Source organism: Babylonia areolata, chromosome 14, assembly GCF_041734735.1.
Source record: "Babylonia areolata isolate BAREFJ2019XMU chromosome 14, ASM4173473v1, whole genome shotgun sequence".
NCBI lineage: Eukaryota > Metazoa > Mollusca > Gastropoda > Neogastropoda > Buccinidae > Babylonia > Babylonia areolata.
This window is the reverse complement of record NC_134889.1, coordinates 21,356,658-21,373,038: the sequence shown is the minus strand read 5'-3', so window position 1 is coordinate 21,373,038 and position 16,381 is coordinate 21,356,658. Positions and strand designations below refer to the sequence as shown.

At 44.0% G+C, this 16,381-nt stretch overlaps 1 protein-coding gene across 1 annotated transcript; it reads left to right on the top strand.

Annotated features, from left to right (window-relative positions):
• The first annotated feature begins 944 nt into the window (after nt 1-944).
• Nucleotides 945-15,033, top strand: LOC143289537 (high affinity copper uptake protein 1-like). The gene is made up of 5 exons (XM_076598539.1): nt 945-1,021; nt 6,141-6,180; nt 7,093-7,171; nt 8,962-9,100; nt 14,373-15,033. The coding sequence occupies exons 2-5, from the start codon at nt 6,142-6,144 to the stop codon at nt 14,686-14,688; spliced, it is 573 nt and encodes a 190-aa protein (XP_076454654.1). The 5' UTR covers nt 945-1,021; nt 6,141; the 3' UTR covers nt 14,689-15,033.
• The last annotated feature ends 1,348 nt before the right edge of the window (nt 15,034-16,381 follow it).

Below are 16,381 nucleotides of genomic sequence, written 5' to 3'. Positions count from 1 at the left end.
CTGCATATGAATATTTTAAAGTGGATACTCAGTTAAACAGAATGAGCATAAAAGAGAAATGGATTCGACCATGTCATACTTTCCCTGTGAGTGTAACTAAACTTGTCTTGCATCTATCTAGATCCAGAGAAAATTGCAAAATTTTGCAGTGTGACTTGGGCGATGGCAACGTCTCCTTTACCGCTGATTTTAAAGAATGCTTAAATGCCCGAGATTTACCAAAATAACTTCGATTAAAACAGCGTTATCACTTCGATTACTTTAATCGATTTATCATACTTAAAAATGCATGCTTAAATGTTGATTTTTGAACGTCATTGACAGATCCGGAATAGTACAGTACCTGACAATTTCTTCCAACGTGAACATCCTGGGTTCGAATCTAGCTGCGTTCAAGCTTTTTTTTTTTCTTCTTTTTTTAAACCCTAAGCTTTATAACAAAATACAGAGCACATTTCAACGATTAGATTCATTTATTCGTCATGTTATTTTTCTAAAGTGTAACACAACTGAGTCTTGAAAACCTTGACTCTCTTGCTTTACAATACAAAGACAAGGTGACAGTAAACATCACACAGCAGGAAAGGTTCATGTACCAATAATAGCTTTGGGTCACAGTCGCAGTACATTTTTTTTTCACAGGCTGACTGCACTACTGAGACATATATGCTATCTATGTAGATCTTGCCGTGTCTTATTAACCAGATCAAAAGATTTTTATCGTCTGTCTAAAAGAAGATAACAGAAGTAGGATGCATGCAAACTTCGAAATGGCTGACAGTATGAACTAAATCTCGAGGGGGAAAAAGAAAAGAATACACGCTTTTTGCTAAGCTGTGACGTAAGGCTTTGCTCCCCTTCCCCCCGCCCCCTCCCCACACCCCACATTGACGTAAAACATTCTCCTCGAGCTGTATTTTTTTTCTTGCGAGACGGGACTTTCAGATGAAAGCGAAGTGCTGTCGCAAAATGGAAGCATCACAGTTTTCATCCCAGTGAATGGAGCTTCAAGGAGGAAGAGGTACGACGGTCTAGTAGTAGTAGTAGTAGTAGTAGCAGTAGTAGTAATAGTAGATGCTGTTTTTGTTTAGAGACCACTAAAATGTTGACAGTCTGCATAGATAAGCGGTAATCCTGCAGTTTAGAATACTAAACTCAGGGGCCGTTAAAATGAAAAAGTAGAAGGTGTTTTAGACTGACTTCGATGCGCTGAGTCGAATGCAACCCTCAGCTAAGCTCTAAGACCACTCCTTTTGCCACGAAACTGGATCAAATGCACGGTAAGTAGTACTCCTTCCCGACCTGCACGCCATTTTGACGTAAACACCACGTCACCAGCAGTCAAAATGGCTCGCCGATAGTTGCTCGGGAAGTGACCGACTGAGTTTACTATTGGTAATCCTGCAGTTTAGAATATAGATAAGCTACTAATTGAGGCCTCTTTTGAGGCATGTTCACCGCGAAGACGCGCTGCCTTTGTGTGTGTGTGTGTGTTGTGCGCTTAGAGTTGACTTCATCAAGATTTTGCGCCTTATAAATATCATTATCATTATTATTATATATTTATTTTTTTAAAATTATTTTATTCATTTTATTATTTATTTATTTAGTTAGTTTTTGTTGGTTTTTTTGTTTTTCTGAAGGCCTGACTAAACGCGTTGGGTTACGCTGCTGGTCAGGCATCTGCTTGAAAGATGTGGTGTAGCGTATATGGATTTGACCGAACACAGTGACGCCTCCTTGAGCTACTGATACTAACCGTGGCAAACTGGGTCCCACAACGGTGATAGGTTTGCCCAGTTGGGGGAGTTGGAATCTGGACTTAGACAAAAGGAGTTCACACAATTGGTTGCTGATCTGGGGAGGCTGTTCCCTGGAGCTGACAAATCATCGTTCAGTAAAGTCGCTTCGGATTCGCAGTCTACATTGTCCCTGAGAGAGTTGCAAGCTGTTACCCGTAGTGTTTCAACCGTCAGGATAAGTGGTACCCGGGGTTCTGCCCCCTTGTATAGATCTAGATCTGGATCTGGTGGTGTACGTCGCAGACGCCACTTCTGGCGATATAGACGCGACGGAACTAGGAGGACGCATGTACCTATCAGAAAAAAAAATAAAGAAAGACCTAAGGAAAACTGTCTACCCTGGGTTAAGACCATCAAAACCCCCGATTCGGCCGAAGGGTCCAGGCCCCACTTCCAGAAGCTAGACCTTAAAAAAAAAAAAAAAAAAAAAAAAAAAATTAGTGGTTACTGGTCACAGGCTCAGATGGTGTTCTGGTCTGCGCTGATGAAAATGCGCTGTCTGAGCCTGCGGTGACAGTGGCCTCAGTTGGTTCCACCCCATGGCAGTCCTGATGAAGGAGCCAGGATAGTGTTCTGTTCTCGCGTCGGGGACCCGGAATCAACAGGAGTGGTTGATGACCTGGTCTTTCTATCCATCCAATGCACGCACCAGTTTATGCAGGTCTTTGAAGTGGCTACGGGCGCGTCGGTGGTACTCGAGGATGGGGGAGGCGGTGGGGCGGCTATACAGAAGCCATGTGTCTCTGCGCTGAACGTTCGAAAAAATACATACATACATACATAAAAAATGAAAAATTAAATAAAAAGAAAATCTCTTCCCCTCTCCCGTAATTTTCCATTTTGTCCTGGAACAGAAGAATCTGACTTACATTTTATCTTGGTGTGTGCCCAGAACATTCCAGAAAAATACTGTCCGTCCAGACTCGTTCAAATTAACCTTGCTTCTTTCCGATTCAAGATTAAGTTTACCACTCGCTTTATTTCTGTCCGTTTGCTCTCAGAAAGCAGTTGACACAATGTTTGAACACACATGAATAATTTTCACATTTTTGTCTGTCCACAGGCACTGTGTGTGTGTGTGTGTGTGTGTGTGTGTGTGTGTGTGTGTCACGCTACGGCTGACAGAATGACAGACGGACGAACGATGACAAAAACTCAATCTGTCAGCCCTCCGCACCAGTCGGAACCACCAGATCCCACTTGAAATTAACATTAAAAAAAACAAACAAACAAACAAAAATATTTGGTATTTTCGAACACGAAATTCAATAACAAAACAATACTGACACAACTACCCCTCTCACGCGATTACAAACACACAAAACATAGTCTGCTGTGCTCAGCCTCTGCCGCCGCAGTCCAAAATACACCAGCGGTCAGGAATGGATGGGATAAGGGAGATAGTAAGTTGGGGGACAGCACTTAACACAGCGACCAAGTTCTTCCAGCCGACGCTGTTGTCGTCGTCGCTGTTATCGTCGACACGGTTTTGCCGCTGCCGCAGAACACTGCCAGTCCCGCACCATGCAGACCTCCCTCCAGCCCACAGCCACAACCAGCAGAGGAGTGGAACCGTCCAAATGGGCACAATGGAAGAAAAAAAACACACCTAAGAATGGCAAAGAGTCAGTGTTCTGACTCTGAAAGATGCTAGTCACACCCAACCTATCATCCCGCCCATCCAACCTGCCGTTACAATAACGTATTTAACTTTGATTCAATTTAATTTATCCCAAAATAATAAACATTATTAATATTTCTTCATGAACACAACCACAGTGATGATAGGAACACATTCACGGCATCTCTTAATAACATAAAATAATATGAACAGCTACAGCAAATTCAAACAAACATGCATTCACAGCCTCTGTCATTCCCTCCACCACCATTCCTGCAAGTCCAAACAACCAGCCGACCAAGCAAACATCACACACCCTCACCTCAGACAGGTTATGTGAAAAACCTGGCTCGTTTGCCGTTGCAACGCCCGCCGACAAATGACAACCTGCTGCTTCTCCACAGGAGAAGACATGGGAAGATCAACCCCCAAAACCCCTGGTCGAAATGACTCTCACAGCAGTTGACAGTGGAGTGCCCGAAAGATACAGGAACAAATCAAAAACAACAAATCAAAAAGCAAAACACAACTCACTGACGCGAGTTGGTTCGCACGTGGGATTCGGGCCTAACGTGTTGCCAGCCGATCTGGCGGCTTACAGAAATATGTCAGCTAAAGGGAGTCTCACACTCTGGATATGTCGACGCGTGACAGTGTGTGTGTGTGTTTGACGTGATAATTGTTTAAAAGTATATTGTTACCACTGCTAATTTGAAATCATGTTTTAGACAAATGACATGATGTTGATGTCCAAGCGGTGTATGTGTGTGCATAGGCAGGCGCGCGCGCACGCGTTCCAACGTATGTTGCTGATTCAAATGTGAATGAAATGATCAATACTTTCCAGGAATTGCTTAAACCCTCTTTTGAATTTAAGCAAACATGTATGTTTCACGGTGATGACCTTGTGTTTCAGGCTGCCTGTATAATTGTCCCTGTACTCCCTACCTCCCGATCCCCCAAACCCCACCCCCTTGACACGGGCAAATGGCCTAGTCACTAAAATGTTTGAGTTCGAGTTCGAGTTCTCCCTTCCCCTCTCTCTCTCTCTCTCTCTCTCTCTTCAAAGTCTCTTTCAAGAACATTTGCTTACTCATTTCTTTGCGTGACAGTGGGCATGGAGTGGAGTGATGGCCTAGAGGTAACGCGCCTGCCTAGTATCAGTATCAGTATCAGTAGCTCAAGGAGGCGTCACTGCGTTCGGACAAATCCATATACGCTACACCACATCTGCCAAGCAGATGCCTGACCAGCAGCGTAACCCAACGCGCTTAGTCAGGCCTTGAGAAAAAAAAAGAAAAAAAGAAGGTATGTATATATATATATATATATATACATACATATATATATATATATATATATATATAGAGAGAGAGAGAGAAGCGTACATACATAAATAAATAAATAATAATTATGAATGGGAAAAAAAAAAGAAAAAAAAAAGAAAAAAAAAGAAAAGATAGTAGTAATGAAAATAATGATAAAATAATAATAATAATTATAATAATAATAATAATAAATAAATAAATAATTAAATAAATAAGACAACAATGATGATAAATAAGCAAATAAATATAAAACATGAAGACACACATTCACCATACACCCACACATGCATAACAGATATGCCCCAAAAACGCAGTTTCATAGATATGAAAGCACAGTCAAATACATATAAACGTACATGAGCTCCAACACACACACACACACACACACACACACACACACACACACACCACAAATTTCCCTGCACCTCCTCTACCCCCTCCTCCACACACTCGAAGTTTCTAGTCTATGTATCGCAGCTTCCACGGCACACGCACCCACACACACACACACACACAAACACGCACACGCACACACACTCACACACACAGATGAACACTTACTTGTACAAGCACACACACACACACGTCCATATCTCCCACCCCCAACCCCACACACATATATACAAAGATATATATATAATATATACGTTCAAATATCCTGATGCTCCCACAGTGTAGGCATGCATACACTCACATACCTCATCCTCTATCTCACCTCCTCCCTGCACCCCCACCTCCCCCTCACACACACACACACACAACACACACACACACACACACACATGCACAGAACTCTCCTGACACTTGTGTACACTTACACTCTCACACATGCACAAACGCACTCAAAAACATCGACTCACACATACACCTGCCTAGGAAGCGAGAGAATCTGAGGGCGCTGGTTCGAATCACCGCTCAGCCGCCGATATTTTCTCCCCCCCTCCACTAGACCTTGAGTGGTGGTCTGGACGCTAGTCATTCGGATGAGACGATAAACCGAGGTCCCGTGTGCAGCATGCACTTAGCGCACGTAAAAGAACCCACGGCAACAAAAGGGTTGTTCCTGGCAAAATTCTGTAGAAAAATCCACTTCGACAGGAAAAACAAATAAAACTGCACGCAGGAAAAAATACAAAAAAAGGGGTGGCGAATTTCACAGAGAAATCTGTTGTGATAAAAAGGAATACAAATACAAATACTTTTAGGCCTTAACTTTCATTCTGCAAAACGCTATGGTTCTCCCAATAGCTGCCCTGCTTCCTTGGGCGTTGAAAAGAAAGACAGCAAGGAATCAATGGAGAATGTTCGAACAGGAGATGTAACACATGAATTACAACTGTGCGCACAGTGTTTCAATGGCAACGAAACAATTTGATTTCTGTCACACAGCATGGCCAACCACGGTACAGGGTCAGGCGATGATGACAACGTAAGTTATCTCCATGTTGACGTCATTTGTTGTTTTCGTCATCACTGCGTTGACATCATCAGCCCCCCAGTGATCATTGACGTTAGAGTCAGACTTTTTTTTTTTTTTTTTTTTTTACACAGGCACTCACACACGCACGCACGCTTACATGCACGTGTGCTCGCGCGCGCACACACGCACGCACGTATGTACGTACGTATAGCCGTGCGCACAAACATCACACACTTACACAAATACACACAGGCACACACACATACATTAACACACACACGCTCCATCCCCCCCCCCCCCCCCCCCCCCCCCCCTTATCCCCTCCCCCTCCAACACACACACACACACACACACACACACACACGTGCTTTACAAATTTAATCCGCTTTACGAGAAACGGTGGTTGTGATTTTTTTGTGTCAGGCATACACACATACATTAACACACACACACACACGCCCCCTCCCCCCGGCCCCCTTACCCCCCTCTTAACCCTCCTCCCCCCCCTCCACCCCACCCCCGCCACACACACACACATACGTGCTTTACAGATTTAACCCTCACGTGCGCGCACCAGCACAATCAATATACATGCCCATAGTTTACGAGAAACGGTGGTTGTGATTTTTTTTGTGTGTGTGTGTCAAATGTTTTCCTTGTTTTGTTGTGTTTCACTGATGTGATGTGCCTTGAGCATTACTGTATTTTTAATGAAAGGCGCTACAGAGAAATGTTGTTATTATTATTGTTGTTGTTGTTTAAAATGTTATTGTTATTATTATTATTATTATCATTGTTGTTGTTTTGTTGTTGTTGTTGTTGTTGTTGTTATTATTATTATTATTATTATTATTACTGTATTCATCATCATCATCATCATCAGTATTATTATCATTCTCAACATGTGGTGATGGGTTGCAGTGCGGCTATCACTCGGTGTTTCACGGGGGCCACAATGAGATCCTGTTCTTCCCGGATCTTCAGATTTCATCGGAACATCGTGAGCTGGGGGGGAGGGGGTGGTGTCGGGGGTGGGTGGGGGGGGGGGATGAGGGGTGTGTGTGTGTGTGTGGGGGGGCGGCTATGTTGTAGGGTGGTAAGGGCAGTGGACATGGGGTTGGTGGTATGCAGGGGTGGAGTGGGGTGATGAGGAGGATAGGTTATGTTGTGGATGTTCCAGGGTGGGCTGATGATGGAACTCTTGTTATTGAGTGAAGAGAAAGACCAGACATATTTAGGCGGACAGACAGACGTGCGATGTACGTGTACGTGTCCGTGTCCGTGTCCGTGTGCGTGCGTGCATGTATGAGGGAGAGAGACAGTTACTGAGAAGAGAGACGGCGAGAGAAATTTGGTGGGAGGGCAACCGATCGATTGAAAAAAAAAAAAAAAAAAAAAAAGAAAGAAAGAGACATAAGCCTTGCATTCCTACTGAGCGCATTTTTGCTTAAATAGTTTCGTGAATTTCAGTGCCAGTTTGTTAACCCTTTCACCGCCAGTCAAATCAGAGTACAAAATTCCCTCGTGGTATAAACACAAAAAAAAGACAGTGGCTACGAACAGCTGGGGATTCCTCATGCGATGTATAGAAAACATGGCCTATCCTACCACCGAACATTAAGAGCAGTCGGTTCATGGATAACAGACCAATGAATGGTCACTTTTAAGTGACATGGGTCCTCTACCACGCCTGTGCATAAATGCGAGCTTGGCGGTGAAAGGGTTAAGGAGGTGTCACTGCGTTCGGACAAATCCATATGCTCTGCACCACATCTGCTAGACAGATGCTTGACAAGTGGCAGGCATTGCCAAACGCGTTTAGACAAGCCTTGAATGCATTGCAAATATATTTGCTTGGTATCCTGTGTTCAGTTGGGTTTTTTTTCATTTTTGATATTTACGTGTGTGTTCTATTAATTTGTAAACGCCTGGGGCTTATTTTCAAGATTAGGCGTAATTGCTCATGATAATGATGGTAATAATAATAATGATGATAATAATAATAATGATGATGATGATGATGATGATATCAGAGCGGATTCCTTCTATGGAATTTTGCCAGAGAACAACACTCTCGTTGCCAATCGTTCTTTTACCAGTGCACCAAATGCGTGCTGCACACGGGGACCTCCGTTTATTATCTCATCCGAATGACTAGACGTTCAGTTCGATTTTTCCAGTCAACGGAGAAATGGCGAGAGCGGGATTCGAACGCAGACCCTCACGGAGTCTGTATTGCCAGATGAGAGATGCTACTACTACTACTAATCCTACTACTACAACTACTAGTACTACTACTACTATTGCTGCTGCTGCTGTTGCTACTACTAAGTTTTTTTTATTCATATACTGCCTAATCAAAACAAAGCAAAATTGCTCTAAGGGTTTTCACAAAAATAACAGGTCCAACAAGAAAACAATACGTTGCAGCGTCCAACAAAGCATGTAGATTTCTCCGACTTACAAAAATAACAAGTCGATGCATCAAAAGTACATACTCAGTAGTAAGTACAGTGTACATAGAAAACTATATGTTATTATGTACACACACAAATATACATACGTGCATACATACACACTTAACATAGCAATAGTCATTGAGTCCGGGTGTCTATGTATGTGTTTTTGTGTCCGTGCGTACGTGTTTGTGTGTGTATGTGTGTGCTAGTATGTGTTAGTTTTTGCGTGTATGAGTATGTGAATATGTGAGAGAGAGAGAGAGAGAGTGCGCGCGTGTATGTGTTTGTGTGTGTTCTTTTTTTTCTGATTTTGCGTCACGTGACATTGCAGAACTGGTTGGCGCATGCGTAGTGGTGTTCCTAATGGCGCTGATGAACGAAGGCATGAGACTCTTCCTGTCTTGGCTGCAGGGTCAAGGTGACAGTCGCTCTCAGCACCAACATGCCGCTTCGCAGCTTCCTCAGCACCTGTGAGTCACTGAGTCTGATCGCTAGTGGTAGTAGTAGTAGGAGGAGTAGTAGTGGTAGTAGTAGTAGGAGGAGGAGGAGGAGAGGAGCAGCCCTAACATCTGTGAGTCACTGAGTCTGATCGCTAGTTGTAGGAGCAGTAGTAGGAGTAGTTGTGGTAGTAGTAGGAGGAGAAGGAGGAGGAAGAGGAGCAGCCCCAACACGTGTGAGTCACTGAGTCTGATCGGTAGTTGTAGGAGCAGTAGTAGGAGTAGTTGTGGTAGTAGTAGGAGGAGAAAGAGAGGAGCAGCCCCAACACCTGTGAGTCACTGGGTCTGGACAGTCGTGGTAGGAGTAGTAGTAGGAGGAGGAGGAGAGGAGCAGCCCCAACACGTGTGAGTCACTGAGTCTGATCGGTAGTTGTAGGAGCAGTAGTAGGAGTAGTTGTGGTAGTAGTAGGAGGAGAAAGAGAGGAGCAGCCCCAACACCTGTGAGTCACTGAGTCTGATCGCTAGTGGTAGGAGTAGTAGTAGGAGTAGTAGCGGTAGGAGGAGGAGGAGAGGAGCAGCCCCAACACCTGTGAGTCACTGGGTCTGGTCGGTAGTTGTAGGAGCAGTAGTAGGAGTAGTTGTGGTAGTAGTAGGAGGAGAAGGAGAGGAGCAGCCCCAACACCTGTGAGTCACTGAGTCTGATCGCTAGTTGTAGGAGCAGTAGTAGGAGTAGTTGTGGTAGTAGTAGGAGGAGAAGGAGAGGAGCAGCCCGAACACCTGTGAGTCACTGAGTCTGATCGCTAGTTGTAGGAGCAGTAGTAGGAGTAGTTGTGGTAGTAGTAGGAGGAGAAGGAGGAGGAAGAGGAGCAGCCCCAACACGTGTGAGTCACTGAGCCTGATCGCTAGTGGTAGGAGCAGTAGTAGGAGTAGTTGTGGTAGTAGTAGGAGGAGGAGGAGAGGAGCAGCCCCAACACGTGTCAGTCACCGAGTCTGATCGGTAGTTGTAGGAGTAGTAGTAGGAGCAGTTGTGGTAGGAGGAGGAGGAGAGGAGCAGCCCCAACATCTGTGAGTCACTGGGTCTGGTCGGTAGTTGTAGGAGCAGTAGTAGGAGTAGTAGTGGTAGTAGTAGGAGGAGGAGGAGAGGAGCAGCCCCAACACGTGTGAGTCACTGAGTCTGATCGGTAGTGGTAGGAGTAGTAGTAGGAGTAGTAGCGGTAGTAGTAGTAGGAGGAGGAGGAGGAGGAGGAGGGGCAGCCCCAACGTCTGTTAGTCACTGGGTCTGATTGGTAGTTGTAGGAGTTGCTGTACGCTACTGTCAGTGTAGCGACGCGCTCTCCCTGGAAAGAGCAGCCCGAATTTCCCATAGAGAAACCTGGTGTGACAAAAAAAAAAAAGAAAAAAAAAAAGAGAGAAATACAAATACAAATAGTAGTAGGAGGAGGGGGAGAGGGGGAGGAGAGGGGCAGCCTGTGAGTCTCTGAGTCTGATCAGTAGTCATTCATTCATTTTGCCCATCGCTTCTGGTGGAGCATAGGCCATCGACGACCCCTCGCCATCGCACTCTGTTCTGGGCTGTTCTGGCCATTCCAGTCCAGTTGGTCCCTTGCTGCTTCAGGTCTGCCTCGGTATCTCGCCTCCAGCTGTTGCGAGGCCGGCCTCTCTTCCTCTTTCCCTGCGGGTTCCAGGTCAGGGCTTGGCGTGCGATGCTGGACGCTGGCTTCTGATGGGTAGTGGTAGGAGTTATTGTAGTCGTAGTGGTGGTGGTAGTGATAGTAGTTAGAAGGAGAAGGAGAAGGAGTCACTAGGTCTGATCGGTAGTAGGAGGAGTTGTTGTAGTCATAGGTGGTGGTGGTATTAGTAGTGGTAGGAGGAGGAGGAGGAGCAGCCCCAACTTCTGTTAGTCTCTGGGTCTGATCGGTAGTAGTAGTGGTAGTAGTAGTAGGAGGAGGAGGAGGAGGAGAAGCCTCAACTTCTGTTAGTCACTGGATCTGATAGGTAGTAGTAGTAGTAGTAGTAGTAGTAGTAGTAGTAGTAGTGTCTGATCAGTAGTAGCAGTAGGAGGAGGAGCAGGAGGAAGAGGAGGAGGGGGAGAAGAGGAGCAGCCTCAACATCTGTGAGTCTCTGGGTCTGATCGGTAGTAGCAGTAGTAGTAGTAGCAGCAGCAGCAACAGTAGTAGTAGGAGGAGGAGGAGGAGGGGGGGGGGGGGGGCTCAACATCTGTGAGTCTCTGGGTCTGATCGGTAGTAGGAGTAGTAGTAGGAGGAGGAGGAGGAGGAGGAAGAGGGGGAGAGGAAGAACATCCTCAACATCTGTGTCTCTGGGTCTGATCAGTAGTAGTAGGAGGAGGAGGAGGAGGAGGAGCCTCAACATCTGTGAGTCTCTGGGTCTGATCGGTAGTAGGAATAGTAGTAGGAGGAGGAGGAGGGGGAGGATAAGGAAGAGGGGGAGAGGAAGAACAGTCTCAACATCTGTGAGTCTCTGGGTCTGATTGGTAGTAGTAGTAGTAGTAGAAGTAGTAGTAGTAGTAGTAGTCTCTGGGTCTGATCGGTAGTAGGAGGAGGAGAAAGAGAAGCAGCCTCAACATCTGTGAGTCTCTGGGTCTGATCGGTAGTAGTAGTAGTAGTAGCAGTAGTAATAGTACGAACGAACGAACTGTTTTATTCAAATAAAGGCAAAAGCCCCTTACTGAAGGGGTGTGACATAAGTACAAATACTGGAATCATAACTGATACCACAATTATATCATAAACATATACATCAGCAGAAGAAAAGATTGCGATATCATAATTATTCAGTCTTTTCAAGGATTTGTAAATGTAAATAGCGAGTCCATAGAGAGCAGACACATTTCTGGACGACAACAACACATTTAATCTAAACCTGCAAGGATTATCATCATACTTAGATTCCATTAATTTCGATCTAAGGTCAAAAAGGGCAGGACACGTTTACAAAAAAAATGGATCTCATCTTCTCTGTATGTGTTACATAAACGACATCTTAGTTCACTCTCACCTTTGGACCTGTATCCCATTCGATGACACGCGATGTCAGAAATACCAAATCTAAATTTAGTTAATGCACTTTTGATATACCGGTTCACTCTAAGTGCAAGGTATGGCTCGATCATATACGTGGTCTTGCAGTAGTTGTAGTCGTGGTAACTGTGAGTCCCCGGATCTTAGTAGCAGTAGTACCATAATCAACCTCAGCAGTGGTAGTAGTAATACTTGTTGTGCTGATGTTATTGCAGCAGCAACAGGAGTTGTAATAGTAGCAGTATTCGTAGCAGTAGTAGTAGTTTTGTCGTTGTTGCTGTCATCATCATCATCATCATCATCATCATCACTGTCCTCTTCTTCTCATCATCATCCCATCATCATCAACATTATTATATTATTATTATTATTATTATCATCATCATCATCATCATCATCATTACTACTATCATCATCATCATCGTCATCGTCGTCATTTTTTGACTCACTTGTGTAAACAAAGTGAGTCTATGTTTTAACCCGGTGTTCGGTTGTCTGTGTGTGTGTGTGTGTGTGTGTGTGTGTCACTGTGTGCTGTGTGTGTGTGTCCGTGGTAAACTTTAACATTGACATTTTCTCTGCAAATACTTTGTCAGTTGACACCAAATTTGGCATAAAAATAGGAAAAATTCAGTTCTTTCCAGTCATCTTGTTTAAAACAATATTGCACCTCTGGGATGGGCACAAAAAACATTTTTTTAAATGAAGCCTAATTATATGCAAACTGCATTTACTGTTATATTGATTTTTTTGTATTCTCTAAACTTGGCACTTTGACCTCTTATTCTGACACAACAACAAGTGGAGTCATTATTATCATTTTTTGTTCAAACAGGAACTCCTTTTGCTAAGCATGGAATTTTTATTTATTTTGCAAACGTTTTGGTGCAGATAGTAAAAAAGGGAAATTACTCTGTGTAATTAATGCTAGGGGACGTAATTTATCACAAGTGAGTGTTGAAGGCCTTGTTACCAGTAGTAGTACTTACATCAGCATCAGTCGTCATTCTCCTTCTTCTCCTTATCCTCACAACACAACACATGAGGGCAACTAACTCAAAACGATGCCTGTCAGGTTGATGATCAAGATCTCTCTCTCTCTCTCTCTCTCTCTCTCTCTCTCTCTCTCTCTCTCTCTCTCTCTCTCTCTCTCGTATAGCCGAAATGCGCAACATTGTGTCTGTTTTATCATCTGAGGATGAAATTATAATTAGATCGATTGCAAAATTTATTGCAGAAGCGCAAAAAATAAGACAAGGACTTGTTATACACGGGCAAAATAATATATAATAAGGTAGTTAACTATAGTTAATGCTGATATGTTCCGGAATTAAAGTAAGGAGTACATGAAATTATGTATGTGAGAGGATGGTCGAATTTTCTTTTTTTCTTTTTTTTTTTTTTTTTTTTTTTTTTTTGCTTAGTATTTTCCTTGAAGTGATACTATGTACATATATAATTATGGTGTCAGTGTTACCAATCTTTGTTTGATTGCAATGTTTAAAAATTACATCATAAAGATTATTGTAATCTGTTGATGTGAAAATGTTACCCCCTTGTCAAAAGACCTTTACAGGCAATGACAATAAAACATTTCAAGTTTCTCTCTCTCTCTCTCTCTCTCTCTCTCTCTCTCTCTCTCTCTCTCTCTCTCTCTCTCTCTCATTACTGTTGTATATGTACAGTGATATAACTGTGTTTCTTTGCTCTGTTTATATATTTTCATTTCAGTCGTGCCTCTTTCCTGTATTCTGTGTGGTGATTAATTTGACAGTTTTAATAACCCCTTTACTTCTTGATTTTTTTCTTTTCTTTTCTTCAATATATGCTATATGATCTGTAATGTACTACAATATGATTTGATACCTAATTATGTTTATGTATGCATATGCATACATGTCTGTATGTACATGTAGACATATGCATGCATGTGGGTATATGTGCAAATATGTATATGCATAAGGGTGTGTGTGTTTGGGGATGAGTGTGTGCATATGTGGGTGGGTGGGTGGGTGTGAGTGTGTGACAGTGTTCCCTTCATTATATTTTTATGATGATGATAGTCCGTTGATTAGTATTACAATTATCATTAGTAGTAGTAGTGGTAGTAGTAGTATTTACCATTGTTATTATTGTTGTGCCTTACCGTTACTGTTTTTGTTGTCACAAGGACAAATTGGAAGACTAGGCAATGCCTAAAATCTTTATCCTTGAGTAATAAAGTTTTTGAATCTTGAATCTTGAATCTCTCCTTTTCCCCGTTGCAGCGAGAGGCCCACGTGGGCGGTGGTGGGGTTGGTGCACACGCTGGGCCACGTCCTGCACCTCTTCCTGCACTACTGCCTCATGATCGTCTTCATGGCGCTCAACGTCTGGCTCTGCCTGGCCCTCCTCCTCGGCGCGGCCGCGGGATTCCTCCTCTTCCACTTCCGGCCCGTCAAGTCACGTGTCTTCCGCTTCCTGGGCGTGCGCGAGCAGGCCGGATCCGGAAAGGGCCCGGAGGACAAGGAGAACTTCGCGGCGGAGATGAGCGACATGACCAGCGATGACTATAAATGGAACGGGGCCACCAAGGGGAAGTAATCCGTCAACTCCAAGGCTGCTACTCCCTGCATAGTACGCGGATGACTTGACATTGTTGATGAGAGCAAGTGGTTATTTATTCAGGGGCGTTTGTGAAACCAAGGGGGGTAATAATGCAAATGACTTGACATTGTTGATGAGACCAAGGGACTGTAGAGGGAGGGCGCAGACGGGGGCGGCAGAGAAAGACCTGGTCTGACAACGTCAAGGAATGAGCCAAACTGACGATCCCAGATCTCCTCACGACAGCTGCCAACAGAACGGCGTGGCGAGCTATGACATCTTCCTCATGTCCCCCCAACGACCCCAGCGGTCGAGGGAATGAGTGAGTGAGTTTGTGAAACCAAGGAGGGTTGGGGGCGGGGGTGGGGTGGGGGTGGGGGGTAATAATGTAAATGACTTGACATTGTTGATGAGAGCAGGTGGCTGTTTGTTCAGGGGCGTTTGTGAAACCAAGGTGGAATTAATAACAATGCGATTGACTTGGCATTGTTGTTGAGAGCATGTGGCTGTTTATTTATTTAGCAGATAGCTATTTAGGGGCGTTAGAGAAACCAAAGGGAGAATTGATAACAATGCGAATGACTTGACATTGTTGTTGAGAGCAGGTGGCCATTTATTTAGGGGCGTGAGTGAAACCAAAGGGGGAATTTATTGATAACAACGCGAACGACTTGATATTGTTGATGAGAGCAGGTGGCTGTTAGTGAAACCAAGGGGGGATTAACTCTTTCCATACGAACGGCGAAAGAGACGACGTTAACAGCGTTTCACCCCAATTACCATCACCAAAATATTGCAAGCGGAAAGCTCTTATACTGAAGACGTGAATGTTGACAAAGAATACCACAATTCTGACGACGGAAGCTGAAGGTTGGGTCATTCAGACACCCACTGGACATCCGAGGGGTCTGTGTAGAGGAGAAGAGAGGACTGGCCGTACTGAGTGAGTTAATAACAGTATGATTGACTTGACATTGCTGTTGAGAGCAGGTGGCCATTTACTTAGGGGTGTTAGTGATACCAAGGAAGGGAATTGATTAATGACAATGCGAATTACTTGACAAAAGTCAGTTGAGTCCATGAGCTGTTTTGGGGGTATTTTCAAAACCAAGGGAAAACCAACTGGCTATGAGAATGACTTCACAGTGTTGAGTGCATGGGCTGTTTAGGGGTGTTTCAAAACCAAGGAAAGGGAAGTAATCAGCTCCTACCATTTGCCAATGACTTCACAGAGTTGAGAGCCTGAGCTGTTAAATAAGGCGTTTTAAAACCAAGGAAAAGTAATCAACTATATGAATGATTTCATAGAGTTTAGAGCATGAAATAATGAGGAGGGATAAGGGTGTGTGGGGGAGCGGGAGGGGGAGGGTGAGATCAATTCTAACCTTTAGCGAATGACTTCACAGAATTAAGAGCATGAGATGTTTTAGGGGCGTTTTAAAATCAAGGGGAAATAATCGGCTGCGAGAATGACTTGACCGAATAATCAGTTACGCGAAGTGACTTCTCATCAGAGTTGAGTGCATGAGCTGTGTTTGAAAACCAAGACGAAATAATCAACAACGAGAATGACACGCCAGAGTTGAGTGCATGAGCTGTTAATTTAAGGCGTTTAAAATCCAAGGGAAAACAATCAACTCAAAACCTATGCGGATGAGTTATAAAGTGCGTGAGCTGTTTAGATTTAAAA

What these genes read in the sequence shown, in the direction of transcription:
- LOC143289537 (XM_076598539.1), top strand. Translation starts at nt 6,142, where the DNA reads ATGGCCAACCACGGTACAGGGTCAGGCGATGATGACAAC. An exon ending in GGTCAGGCGATGATGACAAC is followed by an intron (nt 6,181 to 7,092) that starts GTAAGTTATCTC and finishes GATGGGTTGCAG; the next exon opens with TGCGGCTATCACTCGGTGTT. An exon ending in TCAGATTTCATCGGAACATC is followed by an intron (nt 7,172 to 8,961) that starts GTGAGCTGGGGG and finishes GTGACATTGCAG; the next exon opens with AACTGGTTGGCGCATGCGTA.